Below are 24,363 nucleotides of genomic sequence, written 5' to 3' on the forward strand. Positions count from 1 at the left end.
CTCTCATCATTGGAAGATCAGGTCCTCTCTTTCTTTGAGAGTGAGAATATCACCACCAGTAGCAGAGATATTGAAGGCTGCCATCCTCTTCCACAGAAAGACAAAAGAAATAAGCCAACTTTAATCATTTGGTCTGCAAACAGAAAAGGAAAATGGCTCTCCTAATGCAGAGTAAAAACCTGAAAGGGACTGATGTCTACATTAATGAACGTCTGAGTAAGAAAATCTGACTGTACTGGTTCATAATAACAACATACATATATTGTCTATCTCTGAGACTCACTTGGATACATCTGTCAGTAACTCTGAGATTAATATCCCTGGTTACAATGTCTTTAGGTGTGATAGAAAATAGGGGAGGGAGTGTGGCCATTTACTTACAAAACAACATATCAGTCAAAGCTAGAGATTTATATAATGCTACAACAGAATCACCAAGGCTTCAATTGTCCTTTCCACATGTTAAACCATTTCTGGTAGGCTGCTGCTATAGGCCATCCAGCTCTAATGTTAGATATACTGAAACTTTATGTGATATGCTTCATAAGGTGGTGGATGATGGTAAAGAATTTTATCTTCTTGGTGACCTAAATGTCGATTGGCTATCGAATACATGTGCCTTAAAAAAGAGATTATTAGCTACACTGAATGTATGCGACATCACTCAGATTGTTGACTTTTGAGATCTGTAAAAAATAACACTCAATTTGGATTGGATAATCTGGATGGTAAGATGATACGATTAATGGCAGATTATATTGTTGTACCTGTACATCATATTTTCAATTGTAGTTTACAAGAGGGAGTCTGCCCTCAAGAATGGAAAGCTGCTAAAATCATACCCATCATCAAAAATAAAAAAATAAAAAACCTTCAGTAGTGATAACTGCTACTCAGCAAACTGTTGGAAAAGATTGTGTTCATTCAAACACTTGAATATCTTTCTCTGAATGGGCTGGATTCAAATCATCCACACCCTTACAAAGCAGGTCACTCTACATGTACAGTATTGACTCTAATGACTCATGAATGGAGGAATCAAATTAACAAGAAAAATATAATTAGCAGTGTATTACTCGATTTTAATGCAGCTTTTGATATTGTGGACCATGAACTTCTATCAAACTATTTAATTGCTTATGGTTTCTGGGAAAATGCTATTGGTTGGTTAAGTAGTTACCTGTCTCATAGAAAACAATGTGTTTACTTTATTTAATGGCTGTTTTTCCATGTTTAATGATTTAGAATGTGGGGTCCCTCAAGGGAGCTTCCTTGGTCCGATATTATTTTCCATTTTTACAAATGACCTACCATTAGCTTTGACTCAAACTAATGTGACCATGTACACAGATGATTCTACTTTACAATGTGCTGCAAAAACTATCGATGAGTTGAACTCTCTTTTGCAGAAAGAACTACATCTTGTGTCTAAATGAGTTGATAATAACAGACTTATATTAAATATATCCAAAGCAAAATGTATAGTCTTTGGGTCATACCATGCATTAAGAAAAGATGTACAACTTTCATTGTCAATGAATAAAAAAGCAATAGAACAATATCTAACATGAAGCTTCCAGGCATTACCCTTGAAAAGAAACTGTCATGGACCTCTCACATTGATAATATTGTAAGTAAAATGGGCAGAGCTGTGTCTGCAGTTAAAAGAAATGCTTACTTCCTAAATTATCATTCTGTTAAAATTGCACCCCCAGTGCATCAAAAAAGACATTCACAAGCTAAAACTTGTGCAAAATAGAGCTGCACGCATGGTTCTACGTTACCCTTCCGAAGCTAATGTAAATGATATCCATCGCAGGCTTCAATGACTTAAAGTTGAAGACAGACTTACTTATAATCTCTCCTTTTTTGAAAAAAAAACGTGTTAGTATGAAGTATAAAGTTAGTATGTGTTGATGAAACTCATGGCCGCAATACGAGACAGGTTGCAAAAGGTCTCTTTGCTTTGCCCTTAGTTAAAATGTGTGTATTACAGAAATCTGTCATGTACAGGGCCATTACTGAATGGAATAAACTACCTGATTATATCAGAAAATCAAACACACTGTGTATTTAAAAATGACTTCCAAGTAGCTAGTTGATGAAAGTATGACATTTTTTATAGATGTAAAAGTGTGCATGTACATAAAGACATGTAATACATTTAATCCTAATTTAAATGAAAATGTGAATATTGCAAAGTGTTAAAGTAATAATAATAAGTGAGTAAACAGATGAAGGTTGGATTAAAAAGGTCTCTAAAATTCCATGACATTTTTTGGTACTTTTAAATTTTGTAACTTTTTTGATTTGATTGATTGCTTTTTTGTTGCTCTTAACAAGCTACTTTGCAGGTGTTTTCTTTTTTTTTTTTTAATGCAGTTAATCTTGATAGCCCTAATTTGGTTACATTTGTATTTATTGAGGTGAAGCCGTTGTGCAGTTTGAAAGTGATGCATTTGCTTTTTATGTTTGTTTGTTTTTTTTTTTTTTTAAATCAGGTATTAAACTAATACAGCACTCAGCAGGAATTAGACAAATGATGACAAATATCAGTTTTTTTAACTCATGTTTTGTTTTATTTTTATTTGAGTAATGAGGTGATGCCCTTCACTGGGTCAGCACGTCAACCTTGGCCCTGAACTGCTCTGGCCTCCTGATGGGCATCTCTCAGGCCCGGGGCCATGTCCATGGCCCACCTGTACAAGTGATGTCCCAGCGGACCCCTCCATGACACACATGGCCGTTCCAGAGGTCTGGTCTGAACCAATTGGGTCCAGGGCACCTAGTAAGTGATGAGGTGGATCAGGCCTGGGAAAGCACGCAAAGTGTCTGTAGGAGGACAGCGCTGCACCCATATCCAGAAGCTGATCCTTCCCATTCCCTGCTCTCCTGATCATATCAGCATTAGGCTGACACACTCAGTCGTTGGTCTTGCCAACAATACCTAAAAAGCTTGGAGCCATCACAACGGAGTCCAGCTAGTGCCTCTGGCCATTAGTTATTATCCAGGTCTCACAAGACTACAGTAGAAATGGGAGGAACAAGGACTGGAAGACTGACTTTTGTCCACATACTCAGGCATTATAAGTGCCACACTGCCTTTCTCAGCAAACCCATTGGTCCATGGTTGAGGCCAAGTCTGCAGTTGATCTCAGCCTAGAAGTTAACAGATTGATGGATTACGCTGCACAGATAAGTGAACTGCTCCAAAACTTCTACACTAATCATTCACAGACATGGATCCAATGGCAGCATCCAGGGGATCCTTGAATGCCTGGATCTTTGTTTTGGCCCAGGAGACATACATTCCCAACACTTCAGCCTCTGAGCTCAACAAGTTAAGAGCCCCCACAAGGACAACTTTTGTCTGTAACTGGGATACAAAGAGCTGAGTAAAATGGTATAGTAGTCTAACAGACTTTAAAAATATTATTTTCAGTATCGCTGAGATTGAGAAGCAGCCCCCAACAAGAGCATTTCTTCTCAGAAATCTTCTCATCTTTTCTTCTCAGAAATCTTCTGAGAAATCTTCTCATAATGACTCAACATGGACAGATCTATATATTTATCTGTCAGGGCTTTTAAAGGAGAACAAGAAACTTTTAACTTGGATTTGTTTTTGGCCATTGATTTGTTCTCCCATGTTTCAAAGGTGCAGAAAGACTTTTGGCCTGAAACCCTATCAGCAGGTTTGAAGCCATGTGGAAAATGGAACAAACTGCTTGCATTCATATATAAATGGCATTTTCACTTACAACATTCATTCGTCCATAGCCATTAACTTGTAATAGCTATGATACCAATTCAAATGTCCATTTATAGATTGAAAAAAGCTGCACTTTATCAGACTCAAGAATATCCATGACTGTAAATACTGTTGCCAAAGCCATTGTTGATTTAATGAATGGCCACTAAAGTGAAGTGAAGTCAAATCTTTTTATATATATCACATTTTTAAAAAGTATAAGTTGACCAAAATGTTTTAAATGCAATGGGAAAAATGCAATGAAATACAATCTTAATGAAATGCATTCATTAAGAAGAAGAATAACACAAATAATTAGGATGGTACAGAGACAGTTACATTGAGTAATGTTAACAAATGAAGGCATATCAACTATTAAATTCAAAGGCTGAAGAAAAAAGTGTGCTGTGAGCTGAAGTGAGTTAGCACATCTAATGTCTTCATATCAGATGATTAGAGGTAGCTGATTCCACAGGCAGGGACCTGCAACTGATAAAAGGTGGTCACCTCTGAGTTTCCACTGAGCCAGTGGGACAACCAGGAGACACTGATTAGAGGACCGGAGCAATCATACTGGGATATAGAAGATTAAAAGGTCTAATAAATAAGAGGAAGCTAAACCATGAAGTGATTTAAAAACAAGTAATAAAATTGTTTTATGAATTCCAAAAGAGACAGGGAGCCAATGAAGGGAGGAAAGTGCGTGGGTGATGTGCTCTCACTTTCTGATGCCTGGCAGCTGTATTCTGCACATCCTGCTGAAGTGACAAGGGGACTGAATGAGCCCCACGTAGAAGGAGGGAAGAGAAATTGATCTTCTGTGTTTTAATAAACACAGTGTTTGACCTGTGTCCATCACACTGTTCTTAATCTGTGACATAGAAAGTCACATGGTTCCCTTTAACTGTTCACATAAAGAAGAAACACTCACTTTTATGATGCACATTTAGTCATGGATCCAATTCTCTGTTTCTGCACTGTCTTGAACATAAACAAGAATGATGTTTACAGGAGTTGGTCACCTTGAAAGACTTTGAGATTTACGGTTTTACTTGTACAGTTAAGGGAGGACAGTGTTACCAAAAGTTGCCTAGATTTCCATAAATCTGTCCGTTTCATTGGGGTGTCTATTACACAGACTCTGACATTGCTGTCAGGTTTGATGGGGCATGGCAGTGAAGATTCTTTATACTTGCACAGCCTTCATTCTGACAGCACCATGCTTTATGCAGTTTTGTCCTATTTCTCTAAAAATATGTCCTCAGACATGATACACAATGTGATGAGAAAAGACACTTTGTACCTCCTTGACACTGCCTGCTGACACAGATAGAAATACACATGCAGAAGAACAAGAATACAAGCACAGTATTAAGAGAATGTCAGAGATTTTTCAGTAGAAATAACTGTGTTATTTTATGCTATAGAAAAGTGTTTTTAGAAGTGGAATCACAGTCGTGTGTACTGTAAATCCACAGAGTTAATAAACTTGAATGTAGCTATAGTATAACAATGGTTTGAACAGAACTGGAACACATTTCTTTATGTAAGCATAAAAAAACTGCACTGAAAGTGTTTCTTGACAACAACAAAAAAAAAACAGATAGTGTTGAGTAGTTGTACTGTAAGACTTCCATCTAGCCACTCTGCCATAGGCCCATATCAGTGACGGTTGTCCTTCTGAATCTTTGTCTGATCTCCACACTGGATCTCTGGAGCTCAGTCACAGTCACCATCAGGTTGTTGGTCACATCTTCTACTGAGGCCCTTCTCCCCTAAGTGCTCATTTTAGCCAGGCGACCAGCTCTTGGAAGAGTCCTGATTGTGCCCAACTTCTTCCGTGTGAGAATATGGGGGACACTGTGCTCTTGGAAACCTTCAGTGCAGAAGAATTTTTTTTAGGCTTTCTTCAGATCTGTGCCTGGCAACAATCCTGTCTCTGAGCTCTGCAGGCAGTTCCTTTGACCTCATGGCTACGATTTATGTTGGATATGCATTGTCAGCGGTGAGGCCTTTTATAGAGAGGTCTGTGCCTTTCCAAATCATGTCAAATCAATTTAATTTACCACAGGTGGACTCCAGTCAAGGTGGAGAAACACTTCAGCAAATATCAATAGAAATGGGAGGCACCAGGTCTAAATTTCATATGTTTTGCAAAGGGTCTAGATACTTATGTCAATGTGATATTTCATTTTTTATTTTTTATTTATTTGCAAAATGAATCTAAAATTCTGTTTTCACTTTGCCATGATGGTGGCGTACTGAGTGTAGATTAATGAGAGTAAGAATAATCTTTTTGGACTGTAGCATCAAGCTGCAACATTACAAAATTGAAAAAGTGGAGGGGGTCTTAATCCTTTCTGAAGGCACTGTAAACCCATGCAAAGGATATATGAAACAGTCTGGTGTGCCAGGTTACATTTGAGCTTTATGTGGTTCATCTCTCCCTGCTTATCCACCAGGATGTTCTGTGTTATTTCTTATACAAGGGTTAAGTGTCCTTGGCTACCATCTTTATTCTGGATAGTTATGTCAGAGATTGTTAATGAACCTGTTCTTGGGCAACAATTGACTAAGATATATGGACTTTATAATTGACATGTACAGTCTTTCCTTTTAAAGACTTACAAAGTCCTTGACCCTCAGCCACATACATGTGCTAGTGGAGATGTTATCAGCAAGAGATGAGCCACGCTGCTGACAGTGATAAAAACCAAAAGGCTACTGTATGAGTACAGAATCCTCCAGGAAATACTGTATTTGAATGTGAAAAACAACAATGTGTTCAACCAAAACATAAACCACAGCAGGCCTTAGATAGTTTAGATAAATGCTAAAGGCTTTGCTTTGAAACTCAGTTAAAGTTATTTTTATTATGATTATAAAACTTCTCTGGTTAAGTTGAGCATCCTTGTTAATGAAGAGAGTCTGAACTAAAAGCAAAAGCTTACCACTTGTTTTGCTTATTTCACTGAAGGTTTGCCTGCTTTTTATTTCTTTGGTTTCTAATTAAAGGGGAATGTTCAAAGCACTGTTCAAAGTGCATTTTATATAAAATTCTTTAGCCAATTAATATAGTCATGTTTTTACCTTATGACAGAAAAAAATCCCTCAATACTTATGAAATCTGAAAGAAAGCTGCTGAAACGGTGCATGTGACTGACAAATGATGCCAGCATCATAGGACTTTCCTCTCATTGTGTCTTTAAAAAGCTAATGACAGACAAACCTCATCAAAACATCTCCTTTAATGTGGATCGCAGACAATTTGTGGTGAATATGAAATTAACTGAAATAGACATGGTCTAATTAGGAATTAATCATTGTAGTTTATGTGCATTTCTCTCCATCTTTCATGTTTTCAAGCATCAAAGTAGAACAAAACAATGACAGTTTGAACCTGAAGTGACACTAAAAGGTTTGTGTGTCTGAGTGTGTGTAAGGGCTTTAGCTCTGGTGATGCACAGAAAAAAGAATGATAGGTACAAAGGCGACAGCTTCAACTGGCAGCTTCCGTTTTTTTTTCCCTGTTCAGAGCAAACATCTGTCACCTGTCAGGGGTATCCTGGGATGTATTTGTACTTACAGCATGCTCAAAAAGCCCCGTTGACTACTGTAGACACAGGGGAGGAAATATCCATGCTGTTAGGTAGAAAAAATACAAGTAGAGGTTTGCATGGGCTTTTTCTCAGAGGTTCTGATTTGGTTAGTTGCATCATGTTTCAAACTCTTAATTAGCTCTCTGACATCTCAGCATTGCCAAGTCCTTTTTTAGTTTTAGTCAGAAACAGCAGATAGACACGCAGGACACTGATGGTGATGTACAAGAGTAGAAAGAGTTCATTAGCTTCAGCCCAAACAAGCACTTTTATTTTTCCTGTGCAGTTAAAAGAAACATTTGATCCTTCCTCTGAGAAACATTAGCTCTTGAAAGCCTTTAACAGTGATTGCCCTGATGTGGCTTGATTTTATCAAAAGTTATCGGCACATAAGCAGCTTCTTGGGCAGCGGCCTTTTCTTCATGATAGAGTAATAAATACATCCAGCACTACTTTCTTAGTTTGGGCTCACTGTACAACCTCAAATACCCCCTGATGATGCATCTAGAACATAGACTGTCTGTTGGTGGTGAGTCAAGCCTCACTTTTTTCATAAGTTGAACAAAACAAGAAAGCTTTTAAGCAGGGGCTTTCAAACAATTGATTTTTATGTAACAACATGTCTTAATTCCTCAGTAAGCATTGTCCTAATGACTTTTATCAGAAAGTATGGAGTGAATTTGTCCAGTAAACGTTGCACATGAGTGCCAGTTCCAGAAAAATAAAGCAATTTCTTCAGCACACTCCCTGCCATCATCCCCCAACACTCACAGTGTTCTGACTGAGTTAATTTGGTTCCTGTTTCTTTCAAGTATTTCATAACAAAAAGGAGTTTGCAGGCTTGGGTCCAAACTCTGCCATTATGCCCCAACTAGAGGAATCCCTGGAGGGATGGGACATCTCTCTTCCCTGATGTGATTGCAAGACTAACAGTTGGACATTTGACTGAAACATGTTTGAGCCTCTGAGTGAAGCACGAGTGAGCTGAAGGAAGAGCTGTTCCCTTCTGTATGAACAGAGTGCAAAACAGCAGCCCCAGAGGGTGCTTGTCCTCACTCTTATTTAGAAAGGCCTCACTTAGGTATATTTTTAGTCAGGATATATTTGATATCTGCTTTAATAAAGATTCAAATGTTACATGTCATACCTTAACCCCCTGAGACTGAATCTTTCGTCAGGAATCCATTTTTAGTTTCTCCCATTCATTTGGGATCAGTGGGATCTGGCAAGTTGAACAGCTCAGCCCTGTCTTTGAACAGGAATTAGTTTTGACCAAAATGAAATCCACAAATCTCCTGAAGGTCCTGTTTCTGCAGAAAATAAATTACTGTTAGAGCAGAAGTTTTGGCTCAGTGTTTCTGGGGGGCTTCAGTCAGTCAGAAATGGTGTCAGTCATTGAGAGAGTGTTGGGGGAGGCATTTTAACAATGGACCACATGGACTGGTTAAGGCAAGGTATCAACAACATTAACACAAAAAGTTCCACATTTTTTGGAAATTTTCCTTTCCAAAATCCACAGAAGTTCCCTGAAATTCCAAAGGAATTAGCCAAAAATTCAGTGAAAATTATTAAACCAATTTTAAAAGTATCCCTTATAGAGTACCACAATTTTTTTCAAGGTATGTTTCAGTGAAACTTATCATAGTCTAAACACTGCAGTAGAAAAAAATTCATGAAAATGGTGAAAAATATCTGAAAAAAATGCCCTGAAATTTCCATGAAAATTCTTAAAAATTTCAAAGGATACCCTTCCTGATCAAATTAAATGAAAAAAAAAAAAAATTAACAAAATTTCTGTGAAAATACCTCAAGTTACAAAGCAAATTCTCCTCAAAATCAAAACATATTTCCTAAAAGAAAAATTCATTTTGCTAATTTCCACGAAAAATCCAAAGCACTTTGCATATAAAATATACAAATATACAAACATATCCCCAAATTCCCTTGATTATTTTTTACATTTTTTAAGCAATTTTTCGAAATATCAGAAGAAATGACCTAAAATTCCCATTAAAAATTCCTGGAATTTGTAATGCAAATTCTACTATCATTTCAAGCAAATTACATAAATTTCAATGGACATGCTGGATAGTTGTCCAAAATTCTAAAAGCATGAGTTATTACTTTATGATAGTAAGGCCAGAATGTAATTTTCTTATATGTACATGCAGGGACTTAGAGGGCTAGAGAGATTGGCTACCTGTGATTGGTAACAGCTGACATGAAAACCTGTTGACCATTATAGACGCATTTAACATGTGTGGGTAATTGGTCCTCTTCTCTTTGTGTGTGTTCTCAGTTTGTCATTTTTATGAAGTTAGCGTTTCAGACTGTAATAAGTTAACTGTGCCGAGTCTATCTGTCATGAATGATCACTCTGAGGCAAAAACTCCATGTGTGCTCAGTGGACTCATGCAGAGAGCAGTGGACAGGTTGGAGGCATCACTTTGCTCATGCTGCTAAAGCTTACTGGGCTGGTTAGTGTGTCATACACTACCTGAGGGGTCAGCTGTGTCTGCCGGAGATCTGACCATGTATCCCTCTATTCCATGGCACTCTTTCATTTCCAAGCCCATCCTTACAAAGACCTTTCTCTCTGTAGCTCTCTGACCCCTTTAAATCATTTTTATCACTCCTTTTTTTAGATTTACTGTTAAATGTGGTGAAAGTGTAAATTTGCAAAATGCAAATGCAAGGCTGCTTGGATCCTGGCACTGAGCGCGATTATATCAGAAGTTCAACTTCTTGTTATCCTTCACTCTAATAGGTATCCCAGCTGAGTCTCTGTCAATCTGGTCCTCTTTTCCTTCTCTCTCAGTTTGTCTCCCTACCCTCCCCCCTCTCCTCCACACTATAGGCTGTAAAGTAGCCATGACAGCTGAGGACCTTGATGTCAGCTGCACTTTATCTTGAGTTAGAACAAGTCGATTGATTAATTACTCTCAAATCCCCTCCCCCATTCCTGTACAGCCCAGCCTCCCCTACCTATGGCTAGATGCACAAATGTGAGCTTGCCGTGTGGTTCTGTTACCTCCCCTTCCTCACATCATAACAGCATACGGAAGTGTTTGGACTAGGTGTGAGTTTTCACAGTGAATTGATCAGGCAGTCGCAGTAGAAAGGAGAAAAAAGACAAAGCAGTGAGTGGGAGATGACTGAAGTATAAAATAACAAAGGGCAGGGAGTAAGAGTGAGAGGGGGGAAGAGCGTAAGGGAGCTAAAAATATCCACCACCACCTCTAAAGTTGGATATGGAAGGATTCATTGTTACTGTGTACAATGCTTCAGTGCACCTCTCTTCTTAGTGCATCCGTCACTCTCCGGAGTTTTACTGCATGTGGACAACAGTTAAATGTTTATTGATTTTTCAGACACAGATAGAGTTTCAGATACAGAAGTACGTGTGTTCAAATATACCTTAAAATTTTAACAGTGACTACTAATTCTGCAAGACGCTGCATGTTTGATTTTATGCTTCCTGGATATCTTCCTGTTCATTGACTATAATTGCTGACTGTTTATTTTTTACTTACCTTTTGCTCTAAGTTTCCTTTGTAGAAGATAGGGAGAAGATAATGAATTTTTCTTGTGCTGCAGTGTAGAAGAGGTTAGTCTTACTTTTAATATTTAAAATATGCTTCCACAATGCAAGCCTCAATATATTTGATAAAGTGGTGTAATGGAAAACAGAGACAGCAGGGGTGCCTCAGGTATCGCTCAAACTAACGGTGGCCATGGAAGGGAATACTTCAGGAAGGGCTAAACCTTAGGACCAGGAAACCACAACCTTTTTGAAAATATAAACCCCCCCCCTTTTTTTTTTTAAACAGAATTACCTTTTATCTGTGATATTGACAATGGAGATGGGTACACTGAACTAAATAATTTGGAAAGTAATGCCAGACTTCACAGCAAGGACTTATGTACACATGTGTCAGGATGAAAAAAATGCAAAAATAGGTTAAACATTGCAAAAAGAAGTGGCATGAGCAAAAGTGGCAGAAATGGGCAGACAAAAGCAAAACTGGGAAAAGCTGCAGGCCGACACAGTCGCAGAGGAGTAAACTACTTGGTGCAAGCTTCACAGGCAGCATTGGTAAATCAAACTCCTGCTAAAGCTGGTCATTTTTCCACCAGGAATAGCTTTCAGGGTAATTCTGTGCTCTAATAAAAGAATGTCGTCAGATTGTGATGAAACTGCCGCTATAGCTACATCCCATGCTAATCTCATGACAGCCAGTGTTTACAGGCCTGCAGTACAACTAAACCACACCCATAGTTACCGCCTCCACTACTTGATTGACACTGATTGGTCCAGTCTCTGACCAGGAACACATATTTTAGCTGAAAGTTTTGTAAGATGGATGCAAGGTTACCATCACATAATGGCTTGCAACTTCCTGAGGGTGTGGTGACAGTCAGTGGACACTCACCATCCTAAATGCATGGACCTGGATCATTATTACCAGTTTTTTCAAGTTCTCCCTTCTTTGTTCTGTTTGTTCATAATCCCTTCATTGATCAATACCATACTTTGTCTGGGAGTGTCACATTTGAAGCTAGGGTCCTAAACTAGAGAATATCTGTATAAGATTCTAACAAATGATGAATAAGGCCGATTACTTTTGGATTCATCATTGGTGTAGACACAAGTGCAAAAATCAATGAATGTGTCATTATCAAGGTTGTTTCTCTCCTATTCATAGGCAGGCATCATATGTTACGATGCTTGTAGCTCTTTAAGGCAGACCTATCAGCTAGCAGAGGGATAGCTGTCATTCTGATGAAGAGCCTGTTCCCTTTTAAGACCTCCAGGAGGCCCACCCCTTACTTAATAAAGTATCTGTACAATGCTGACTCCATGGCTTTTGTGGAGTTAAGCACTGAAATATTTGTAATCCTCTCTGATGAAAATACCTGTTGTGCACTCATGTAAGAGCTTCATGGGAGTTAAAATGAGATCAGCTGAGCCAGGTTAAGTTTTCTGAGCTATGACTTGAAACCAGTACCCCAGTGTCTGTCGGTGTACTAAAATCAAAATGAAAATTATTTTGCTTGTTTCTGCTTTGTTATAAAAGCCATTTTCCTCTGCTTCCAGCAGCAGGAAAGCTGTAAAGGACACTTTTACAGCATAATGAGTGTGGTTTCTGCTTTGCATCTGGACACCATTCCTCTTACCCACAACAGCCAATTGTATGTATTTAAAAAACATGTATATACAGTGTAAAAAATATGTGCACATGACTCTTTGTATATTTTTATACATCTGTGTTGCACACCAGCTGTGCCCGACATTATATGTCTGTATTGGAGAATGCCATGGAGCTGCCATATGTTGCTTAGTCTGCTTAGACATATGTCTGTAAAAGCAGGGAACGGTTTCTAATCACAATAAGAAAACATTTCTTCGACTGTTGCTTAAATTAACTCCAATTTTTCTTTTAGTTTACCTTATGTCATTAACAATCTGATCAGACTACTTCTTTTGAGAGGCAGAAAAAGACGTTTTTGATATCCGGGGTTTAGCCCAAACTTTGGTGGGTCTATAGGCTGTGTTCACATCAGGCAATTATATGCATTTTTTTAAGCAATCCTTCACAAATTTAGATGTAAAATTAAGATTTAAAATACCACCGAATGTATACATCATTTGGGCAAAAATGATATAGTTCTATCATAAAAAAGCAGCCTTTACAGCCAAAATCATTTATTTTACATAATATTGTTCTCAAATTGGGGCCATCTCTGTACTCTGACATGAACATTTTATTGAAGTAAAGTTTTCTTGGCTGTCCTGAAACTGTTTTTCAATCTCACAGTTTTTTCAATATAGTTTAAAATGAATTTAAAAAATATTTGTGTAAGCTGCTGGGTCAGCTTTGACTGATGAAAACTTTCTAATTAAATATGAACAGAACAGAAGATAACAAAGCAAACATTTATGAACTTTATTTGATAGACAGTGTGAAAGCATTTGAGTTTTGTGATAATTCAACATCAACAGATTGAAATACTGGCTGGCACTTATTAAAAGCTAAATTAGGTGGATTAGGAATAACTCGAATCATGTTTAATTGAGGAGAAAGTCACAGACCCCACCCCCATACCTGATTTTTACAATTGCTGGCTGTAATTCCTCACACACTCTTATAATTGAGTGGGACACTAATTTTCAAAGTCCATCGAACGCTGCTGGGCTTTTATCTCTGACTGTCTCCATGGTTACAAACCATGCTTTACTGGATGAGTGTGTGTTCATGTGTGTGAAACAGAGTCTGAGGCTGAGGGAGGTAGCTCCTAATTGACTGTCTGTTAAAGCTTTTAATGAAGAGTGGGCAGCCAGCTCTCCAATTAGCTAGGAGGGAGCCATCAGGGATCAAAAGAGTACAGCAGCTCAGCTCAGGAGAGAGGGGGAGCTCATACAGAGAGCAGCCCTTTTCACTTCCAACTCCTCAAAAAGAGCTACCAGGTCACTCCCTCCAAGCTTCAAATCATTGTCAGAGAGGTATTGCTCCAACCGCTTTTCTCTGTGCTACCCTCTAGCTTATTGTTGAAGAAAGGTGACTTACTGTGACAGGGGCAAAAATGTGAAACTTTTCTCTCAGAAAGCTTTTTTCAAAGTATTACTTCACTCTGTCTAATTTTTAAGCACTCTCTTCATACTTTAATTTAAACTTCTAAGGTGAACTTGCATATTTTTACTGCTAATTTGACCCTGGAGCCCTGTTTAATTTTTAAGTTCTTATCCAACCACTTAATTTAAACTTCTAAGATTAACTTGGTGCTGCTAACTTGACTCTGATGCGCAGTTTGTGCAAAGCAATACTAAAGGTTTGCCAAAATCTTCGTATTTTTAAGCCCAGGACAGCTGAACCAGCTGCCCATCTTAGCTGGAATCAAAGTCACATTGAAAAGGAAAGGGGTTCAATAACCTTGTTTGGTGAATGAGAGGGAAAAAAATATATACCTTCTCAGTGTCCTTAGAGTTACCAAAGTGCTTGGAACACTAAAGAAAGAAGCTTTTATCAACCTACTTTGATTCCCTACTTTGCCCGGCTAACTCTCTATAGGCGCTTATGCAATGTCTATTAAAAGTATGCAGGGTCTTGGATGTCTTACCCTTTTACTGATTTCATAAATCAATCAAGTTCAATATGATTTGGCTTTTTGACAAAAAACTCTTTGATGTCAAAGTGAAAACAGATTTCTGCAAAATAATGTAATTTACCCCCCTTTAAAGTGACCTAATTCAACAGGGATCCAGCTAATTGGTGCTACTAGTCTCACAATTAGTGAAATGAAGATCACCTGAGTGCAGTGAATGTGTCCCAAGTGATTGTAGTATAAAGATATCTGTGTCTGAAAGCTTCAGCCACTGATATCAGTATTCCTAGCTACCATTACACCATAAAGACAAAAGAAGCACAGAGAAAAGGTTAATGAAAGTGTAAGTCAAGGTATGGATACATGTATTTTTTCAAGGCACTAAACATCACCCAGAGTTCAGTTAAATCCGTCATCAAGAAATGAGTGGAACATGGCCCATGTGTAAATCTGCCTAGATCAGGTCATCCTCACAAACTGAGTGACCGTACAAGGAGACTAGTGAGAGAGACTACCAAGACACAAATGACGACTCTGAAGGTGTAACAAGCTTCAGCAGCTGAGATGGGAGAGACTCTCCAAACAAGAAGTGTTGCCCAGGTTGTTCACTAGTCAAAGCTTTGTGAAAGATTAGCAAAGAGAAAGCCACTGTTGAAGAAAACTCATCAAATCTCCACTAGCGTTCACCAAGAGGCATGTGGGAGACTCCATGGTCAAGTGGGAGACAATTCTTTTTGGCCATCAGACAGATGCTATGTTTGGCAAACATCAAACACTGCACATCACTACAAACACACCATCCCCACTATGTAGCAAGGTGGTGGCACTACCATACTGTGGGGATGCTTCTCAGTAGCTGGACCTGAAAGGCTTGTAATGGTGGAGGGTAAAACGAATATGGCAGAATATAGAAAAATCCTAGAGGACATGGGAGAAGACTTTTTTTTCCAGCAAGATAATGACCTGAAGCATACAGCGGAAGCTACACAGAAATGGTTTCAACACAACAAGGTGAATATTCTGGAGTCCAACAGAGAATTCATTGCAGCAAATGAGAAAGACTATTCACAACAAATACCCATGCAACCTGACAGAGCTTGAGCAGTTTTGCAAAGAAGAATGGAGTAAAATGCAGTGTGATTGCAGCCAAAAGTGACTCTACTAAATACAGACTTGAAGGGGGGTGAATACTTATGCAGTCACTTCTTTAGATTGGATATTTTTATTGAAGTGACATTAATTTGTAGAAATCTGTTTGATTTATAAATTCAGTAAAAGGGCAATCATGCAATGGAGTGACTATTTTTATATGCACTTTAAGTTATAGAGTTATAGTTTTCAGGTATTTGAAAATAAGCACAAACAGTAAAAATAGTGTGACATAATTTGGAAAATTGTGTTCATATTAAGAACATCCTTATCCAATATGAAGTGGACAAATGTTTATTTCACATGCTGAAATCCTAACAGAGAAGCATGAGGCAACCCCGATCAGATATCTACACTGTATTCAACAACAGGCATCTGGTTTAATGGGAATTTTTTTCTTAATTGAGCTAACATTTTGCTAATGAGCCATTGGAGCAAACTTTTTTAGTGGTTTACATCAAAACTCTGTTTCTTAAACCAAAATTAAGGGGCCACCAAACTTCATTAGAATTTGTGGATCAATAAAAAGGTATGAAAAGAAAACCAGTGAAATTTATGGTCAAAAGTAAATGCTTCTGCCAAATATTTCCATAAAATCATTTTGATGAGCCAATTTGGGTTTGATATTAAAAAATCCCCCTAGAATAAGACCCAAAAGAGCCCTTCAAGGAGCTGCCTTTGCTGTCTCTTCACTGGATTTGAATAGACCAAGTTCCCTGAGAATTAAACAGATATAAAGGCGTGTTAATCAGCCCTTTCAGAACTTATTTGAAATATTCATGATAAAAGGATAGAAATAAGGAAGGCAGACTTAGCAGTGAGGGGCAAAGGTATTATACTATAAATCATCATAGCTCTCTATATATTGTTTAGTACTTGTCCAGTGTTGCTGGCTTTTACTGTAAAGCCAGGCTGTTCTGTCAGCCACAAAACCAATTAGGAAATTCAAACGAAATATCATTCAATCAGTGCAGCCCCAACAGTCTGAACAACAGCCACCTTATTCAGAGTGTTTCACTCCACTGACTTATTGTCTTGTTTCATTTCAAGCTGCATTCAATCTAGTCACGATTCAGGAATAAGTTAATGCATTTTGGAATGTATTTTTCTTTTCCATTCAGATTATTAAGAATGTGTGTGTGCATTTGTGTTTGTTGTAGGTGCAATAGAGGTGAGAAAAGAAGGTCTGGAGGCTCAGATCAACCGCCTGGCTGAACTAATCGGACGACTGGAGAATAAGGTGAAGGAAAAAACACACTCATAAAACTACACACAACTGCCTTGCCTTTAGGATGATGTTTCATTGACTTACTTTCTCTGGAGGCTTACTCTGCCTCCCTTTAACCACAACCACTACTTTCTAACTCCACCCTTAATCAAACCCCAAGAGCCCTATTTGCACATGGCGCAAAATGGAGCACATTGAAGCGTAACAGTCATTGATGGGGTTTTAACTGGCACTTTGTCATTTTCATGCCCAGCTTGCACATTAAGTTGCATACTTGCACCCAGGGGAGCTTTGGTCTTAAATTAGAAAAATTTAACTGGAGAGATCTCTTCAGACAACAGAAAGTGACTTGACTATCTGCTGCAAAAATATGTTGAGGAGACAATGGTGCAGTACTTTCTATTATGTAATATTCAGGCTTAAGAAGCCCCTCCAACACACACAGGGATGAACCTCCTGACATTAGTATTCAGCTTTCTGCTTTGCCATTCTGGTGAAACCTGAAAATAGGACTCTCTCACTGCGTACTCCTACACCTGTTTCACCTCTGGGAGCTTTAGTGGTTTCCTTCTAGTCCTCAGTATGATCAGTCTGTGTTGCAAACCCAGATTTATTTTCTTATCAGTAAACTAGTAATATCACCAACTTTATTTACCTGCCATTTAGACAGCAAACTGTCAGGATCTGGTCCACATGGACTTTAAGAGAGGAGATGACACGTTTATTCAGTACCCACAAACAATACATTATTAAGGCCTCTTTGTATCTTGTGTGGCACCAAAAAAGGGGAGTTGGTAATGCCCTTAATGAACTTGCAAAATTTAAAATACACATCAAAGATTGGATGAATAGAGCCAAAGTCTAAAAAGAATAAGTCAGTTTGTCTGTTTTGTTCTTATTATTTTTCATCCTTTAAAATGATCTCTCATTACAAAAAGCTATAATTTTGTCCAAGTTCATGAAAAATCTCCTGAAAGCCCACTTGTCAATTTTTAACCTTTTGAACAATGCAAATTCAGATTTTTTCTGATGAAGTCACAGAAGTTTTATATGTTACACAGTCGATTTTTTTCTTTGTGAAAACAGCAGACTGATTTTGGTGGAAGAAAAAGTGAAGAAAGAAGACTAAGGGGACTTAAGGAGTTAATTAATACCAAGTGGTAAATAGTACAATGGGGTTGAATAAAGACAGTGGAGACATGTTAAAGCCTGTTCCAAACTGGTTCTTTTCTTCTTTTCTCATCTTTCTTCTTTATCCTTGTAGCAAAACTCTCATATCCTAAATGCCCCCCCCCCTTAAAATTGTATTTTATTCTTTTTTTTTTTTGTTTGTTTGTTTGTTTGTTTTTTGTTTGTTTTTTTGCATCTGTCATTCCCCCCTTTAACCACTCTTCCTCCCATTCCCTCTTTGTCCCTCTGTTCCTCTGCATTGCCTGCATCTTGTCCGGTACTGAAAATGTTAAGGCTAATGGGGCCCCAGCAGAGTCAGCTGTCTTTGGGAGAGCACTCTACTACAACAGAGAAGGCTAAGAATAACTTAACACAGAGGACTGCAACAGAGAAAGGAAGGGAGGAGGGTGAATATGTGAAGAAAGGGAATCATATGAATGAAGGGAATTCTAAAAGCAGAGAGGAGTTCAATGTTTAATCAGGGTCAAAGTAGAACACTTCCTGGGCCTGTGAACAGATCTCCCACTGTGATCTACCTCCAATAAATCAAAACCGGCCTTTTTCTACAATATGTAGAATTTTTGCACTTAAATGTCTTCATTAACAAGAAAAAGACTGGTCCTAAAATGTAGTATGTGTGTGGGTTTTTTTTTACCTGAGTACCACTGTAGTAGAGCCACCAACACAATATGTGGCAGTATTATTGTTGCTGTGGAAACACAGCATGTTAGGTGAAAGAGTGCTCCAGGAACTACTGGGTGCTGCATCTGTTGCTGTATCTCATTCATGTTTTGCACTAGTTAGTTGTGATGAACCATGATTATTCTCTGCTATCCATCCACCAACCACCATAACACCGTGACCCTACTAGATGTTTCTAAGCTGTGAAGAAATTCACTGCTCAGCTCCACTGCCTACAAAATATTTGTATGAAACTTTTCAAAAATATTGCACTCCACAAGGTGTGGCCAAATACATTTGTCCATATAGTTTACCAATGATCATTGTTTTTCATGATAACATGATTTTTTTCACTGGTCAGGAGTTTAAATTTTCAAGTCATTTTCCAAACTGAAATATTTTCCATCTAAGAAGACACGACCCTAAAAATGACTATAGAGGCAAAATAAACTAGAAAAGCACTCGGAGAGCGCAGACCTCCACCATTAGCCCTATCTCCCAGTAGTAAAGAATCCTTTAAAAAAATTCCTGGATCCAGATGGTGATCCAGATCACTCCCAAAACCTAATCAGTTCTTCCTTATGCCATTTCTGACATTTCCTGAAAATTTCATCAAAATCTGTCCAGAACCTTTTGAGTTATGTTGCTAACAAACAAGCTAACAAACTAACAAACCCTGCCGATCACACAACCTCCTTGGTGGAGGTAATAAAATAAAAAGAAACATTGTTAGTAGAGTGAAAAAAGTAGGTTAGAATACTTAGTGTAAAGTGTGTTTTCAGCACACACATTTTCTGCTGAATTATATCTCCAGAAGATCAGTTAGACTGCTGCTAAAGTTTTATCAAAGTAGAATGTGGCATTTTAGAGTTAAATTGAATAACAGAATGTGGCTTTGTCTTTACCTCTCTGTTAAACCTGCTATTACCTGCATGGATCTCAGTATTAAAGCATGCAAGAGCAGAAATGAAATTATCTTATCGCACTGTATCAGAGTGAATCATGAATTGTTTGCTGACTAGATAATAAGATGCTGAGTGATGTGGAGCCTTGTGAAATGAAAACACTGGCACCACTTCTTTGTGATAACACGTGTTAGCATCAAATCCTCCTCAAACTGACATATTCATGATACCCCTGTTATTCGGGATGACTTTCAATTCCTCTTGCTGTCTTCCTGTGCTCTCCCCTGGGAGTGAGTTTGTTGTTTGGTAACAAAATATCAAGATTTATCACTATCTGTGTGCTTCTGACAGGAAAATATATTTCCCCTTGAAAAATTACTCTCAGAATGATGCCTTTGATTGTAGGCGCTTCAGTTGTAGGTGATGCACAGGCTGAACACTGACAAGCAAGGTGATACAGCTTCTTTTTTCCTGTGATTTTCTCAGCAAAAGAGTTATACCGCTCTTGACAGTGTGCAGGCCACTGTCCTGTAATGGTAGATCTCTGAGTTTCTAATGATGACAATAGTCCTTCTAGCTGAATCACTTGGCTGCTGTTGTGTAAATGTTATCTCTGCATGATAGTGTCTGTATTCCACATTTTCACGAGATATATGAGGCATTCCTTTTTAGGCAAAATGGTTTTTAGCACCAACAAGTCCTCCAACATTATACATAGTCTTTCAGACTATGTGAGCCCCAGATATCTCATGTAAAAAAGTAGGATCAGTTGCCCAACATTACACTATCTGATGATATATAGATAGCCTCTACAGTCGTTTCTTGTCGCTGTCATCCAGCTTATTCTTGGGACACAGCATTGAAGTAATTTAGCATTGTAAAAAATGCTAGTCCTGCTCAGGGAGGAAGTCAAGAAGGGAAAACTGAGGATGTTCATTGAAGTTCTATATTGGTCAATCAAATCATCCAGTTATTTGACTGGATTTAGATTTGCAGGGGACTCTTTCTGATGCAGCAGGACTGTTTTTGATGGAATATTATGATCAGGTGAGTAAAGGATAGCTTTCTATGGTGTGTCACTTTTATTATCATTAGTTTGTATTTAGCCTGACAAATGCATTATTTGTGGCTGCTGTGGTGTCCTTTTCCTGGAATTGTTAACATGGTCAGAATCCTGAGCATCAGAGCTTTCTGGTGGTGACCATCATGTGGTGGGCCCTCAGATTTTTACGGGGTTAACGGCCTAGCAACCAGACTCTCGTTGAACAGCCATCTGCTTAAGCTGTGTTAAAAAAGGAGTAGAAAAGGAGAGAGAGAGGCGGAAAAAGACAATAGGGAGGTGAAGAAAGTGGGACAAGAGAAACAACAAAACAACAAATAGAAGGCAAATCTATGGCTGTCATGGCCATTAATTTATTTCTCATTTTGTAATATATGGAAATTACGCCAATAACGATTATAGTGATATGTGAAGGGTTAACAATAATAACCATGATTGATAGAAAACAGACCAGTGCAATATTAGCATTAGCTGGTAGGATGATAATGATATAGAGAGAACTATTATCAATTATGGCAGTTTAAGTAGAATTGCTTTTAGACTGAAATAACTGTTCTAGTAACGATAATAGAAGTAAGGACAATGTTGGGAGATGAAGCATTTGTAGATGGGAAGATCCACAGTTAATTATTATAATGATGATGACGATGGAGTCAGGTGGGTCCACAGCAGGTCATCCGTACCAAAGATCCAGATGACTTTACAGTGGCACCCATATGTGAAGAATTAGCAGTGAATTCAATAATTTGACTGAACGTTATGTTATTATATAGTCTTGTGTCAAAAAATAGCAAAAGTCAACATATTTTGGTAGTGTGATCAATTGATACTTGTTAAGTACCACTTTCTAACATTTATCAATCAACCTTTGTTAGTACTCAAGAAATCACTGAGGGGGCAACCCTCATTTGCAATGATGTTGAGTCAATTACAAATAATGGAATATAAAGCAATTTAAAACAGAAGAGAAGTTCATAAATGAACATTAAATTCATCAAGCTAGGGGTTTTTACTGAACATGACGTATGAATTACGGTAATAAGATGCAATTAATAGAACAAAAATGGGTAAAATGTCAGCAATAATGGTAAAAGTCTGTGTTATGTATTAGTGTATGATATCAGACTGATCTGCCTGATATTAATCAAGATAACAATAATTTTCACATTGTTTTAATGATCCTAGTTAATGTTGATCAGCCCCACTGTCAGTTATGATAATGACAATAAAAATAAGACAGATATCAGCTGTAAAGCAGCTGGTGTCAAACAAATCCCCAGGCAGTACGGTCTACAGAATGAATCCTGAGGACCCCAGAAGACAAGAGAGCTCAAAAACTTCAGGGAAGACAAATGATACATCAGTATCATGTATGTATTTTCAGTTATGAAAGTCTTTTGATTTGAATATCAGAATGAGGATGTGCTCAGCTGATACATGGAAAGCCAACTTAAAGTCCAAAGCATGCCCTGGCCCTGCTTTATTGTTGACTTTGCCCTTTGTGGAGCTAGAATTTACAAAATAGGCTTTATGCTGTATGCAGACAATTTTAACCCAGCAATGAGGCCACAATCTCAATAGTAAAAATCAGCAAAGAGAATATCTACTTCTTATGCACGTCATGCTCTGAACATAGACATCAGATTTCACCGACAATAACACAATAACCTGTAATTTGCATATATTAATTCAATAAAAAGATTGGAATGTTTTTAGCCAGAATAAAATAAATTCAATATGGTCATGATATTTGTAGTATATAGAAATGAGGTATGAAGGATACTTGGTGGCTGTGAGCAAATTAGTCATATCTGTTTAATAGGAACACAATAAGTCAATGTCACAATATAGAAAGATATAAACAGCTAGAAATGAAATGAGATGATTATTATTCTTTTTTTTTTTTTTTTTTTTTTGGTATATCATACATCAGGGATTTAAATTTGGGTTTTACAGTGAAGAAAACAGCAGCAGTGAGCCTACCTTAGAAAACCTCCATGTGCGTCACAACAAACAACCCAGCACCTCAATTTCAGTCCAGCTGTGACCTAACTGTGTTATATTAAACCCAAATTATTCATCCCAGAACCCTTTTTCTATCATACAGCTCCTTTCATACTGAGTGTGTGTTTGGGAGCATGAGTGTGTATATCACCTGCCCACTGTGCTTTGCCTGCTGTGTTTGGTATAAGTCTCCATACCCTGCAAGCTTTGCAGACACTATTCATTCACAGCAGCAACAGTGATACTCATCAGTCACATTGATGACTGAAACCTGCAGGGCTTACTGTGATTTATTAGAAAAGGTTTCAATGCTTCAGACAAAGTTAGGGAGAAAACTTCAAGATCAATTTCTTGTCATCTTCAAACCCAGACACCCATAAACAAACTGTAGTGTTAGCCCACCTAGCTTAACTGATGTTAAATGTTGGCAAAATCTGTGAATTCAGCTTTACAGACATGTTAACTCTTATCTCAAAATGATGATTATGTACTCCATGCCTAACTAAATAAAAACAAGTCTACAGCAGTTAATTACAGAGTAATATAGAACATAATGGGGTTTACTCATTACAGAACTGGTTTTTTATTCAGTAGAGTGTTATAGTCAATTATTCCAGAGCTGTTTTCCATATGGAATAGAGCACTTTTTCCGTTTCTTTCTCCATAAAGAAATGGGTAAGGCTTCATGTTCAAGGTATTTTTATACTTTAAATAGATTAATTTTCCTCTTTAAATAGAGCAAAATTTTACTCCTAATAGATTATTCTCTTTCTGCACCTCGTAAAGGGAGGAACAACAAATAAGGTTTTTTTTTTGGCTATATACAAGTTTTAGAGGGAGTGCTCTAATAATAAAGGAAATATCTTGATCAACATATGACAAGAACCCAGGAACAGAGCAAAAGATGAAGTAGTAAGGTTAAAGAAGCTCATTTCATAACATTAATACTGCAAACCATGGTGAGTGTACTGGCTGGTGGTTGGCAGAAGTACCAGCAGAGAAGTAGAGACACTGCACAAGAGTTAGGATAAACAGATGTTAGACAAAGGAAATAACTCACTGAAAAAACACTAGCTTCAAAAGTTGAAGAGGAGCCAGGTTACCTGACTGGACACTGTAGTATACATGTGTGTCTGAAGGTTCAACATGAGGTGAATTCAAAGGAGAGCTTGATTGCAAAGGATTAGCTGCTAACCTGACACGCCAGAAGGATTTGTTTCACACATTCCTCTGGGAAAGCTTCAATAGGAAATGTTTGAGAAAAGGCAGAGGCTTTGAAAAAAAACTTGGAGTGTGATTGGGTGAACATTCTGTCTATCACATCTCTACGGGCCAATCAGAGCAATAAAACATGTGACTTGGCTGCTTTTGAGCTGCGGTGCGCGGCTACTGAGGAATAACGTGAAACATGGCAACTATAAACATGTAGGTACTCAACTTTTGTTTTTTGTTTTTTTTGTTTTTTGTTTTTTTTAATAAAGATTCATTTTTGTGCCTTTATTAGATAGAGGAGGACAGTGGATAGAGTCAGAAACAGGGTCAAGAATGGGGGAGAGACAAAGGGCCTCAGGCTGGATTCGAACCCAGGCCTCCCACGAAGACATGTTGCCAAGTTCTGATAAACTGGCGTTTTAGCAGCATCCATGCTGATCTCCTCCTCCATAACTGCACCAGCTCTTGCTGCTGCTTGTTTACGTCACGACTCTGCTGTGCCT

General features: G+C 38.0%; 1 protein-coding gene across 1 annotated transcript in view; it reads left to right on the top strand.

Annotated features, from left to right (window-relative positions):
- Positions 1-24,363, top strand: part of necab2 (N-terminal EF-hand calcium binding protein 2) — a 192,703-nt gene that overhangs the window by 113,757 nt on the left and 54,583 nt on the right. The window contains exon 8 of the mRNA XM_041794674.1: positions 16,761-16,840. Coding sequence (XP_041650608.1) covers positions 16,761-16,840 — 80 coding nt within the window. The remainder of the gene's footprint in view (positions 1-16,760; positions 16,841-24,363) is intronic.

The sequence above is a fragment of the Cheilinus undulatus genome, linkage group 9 (genome assembly GCF_018320785.1).
Source record: "Cheilinus undulatus linkage group 9, ASM1832078v1, whole genome shotgun sequence".
Taxonomy (NCBI): Eukaryota; Metazoa; Chordata; class Actinopteri; order Labriformes; family Labridae; genus Cheilinus; species Cheilinus undulatus.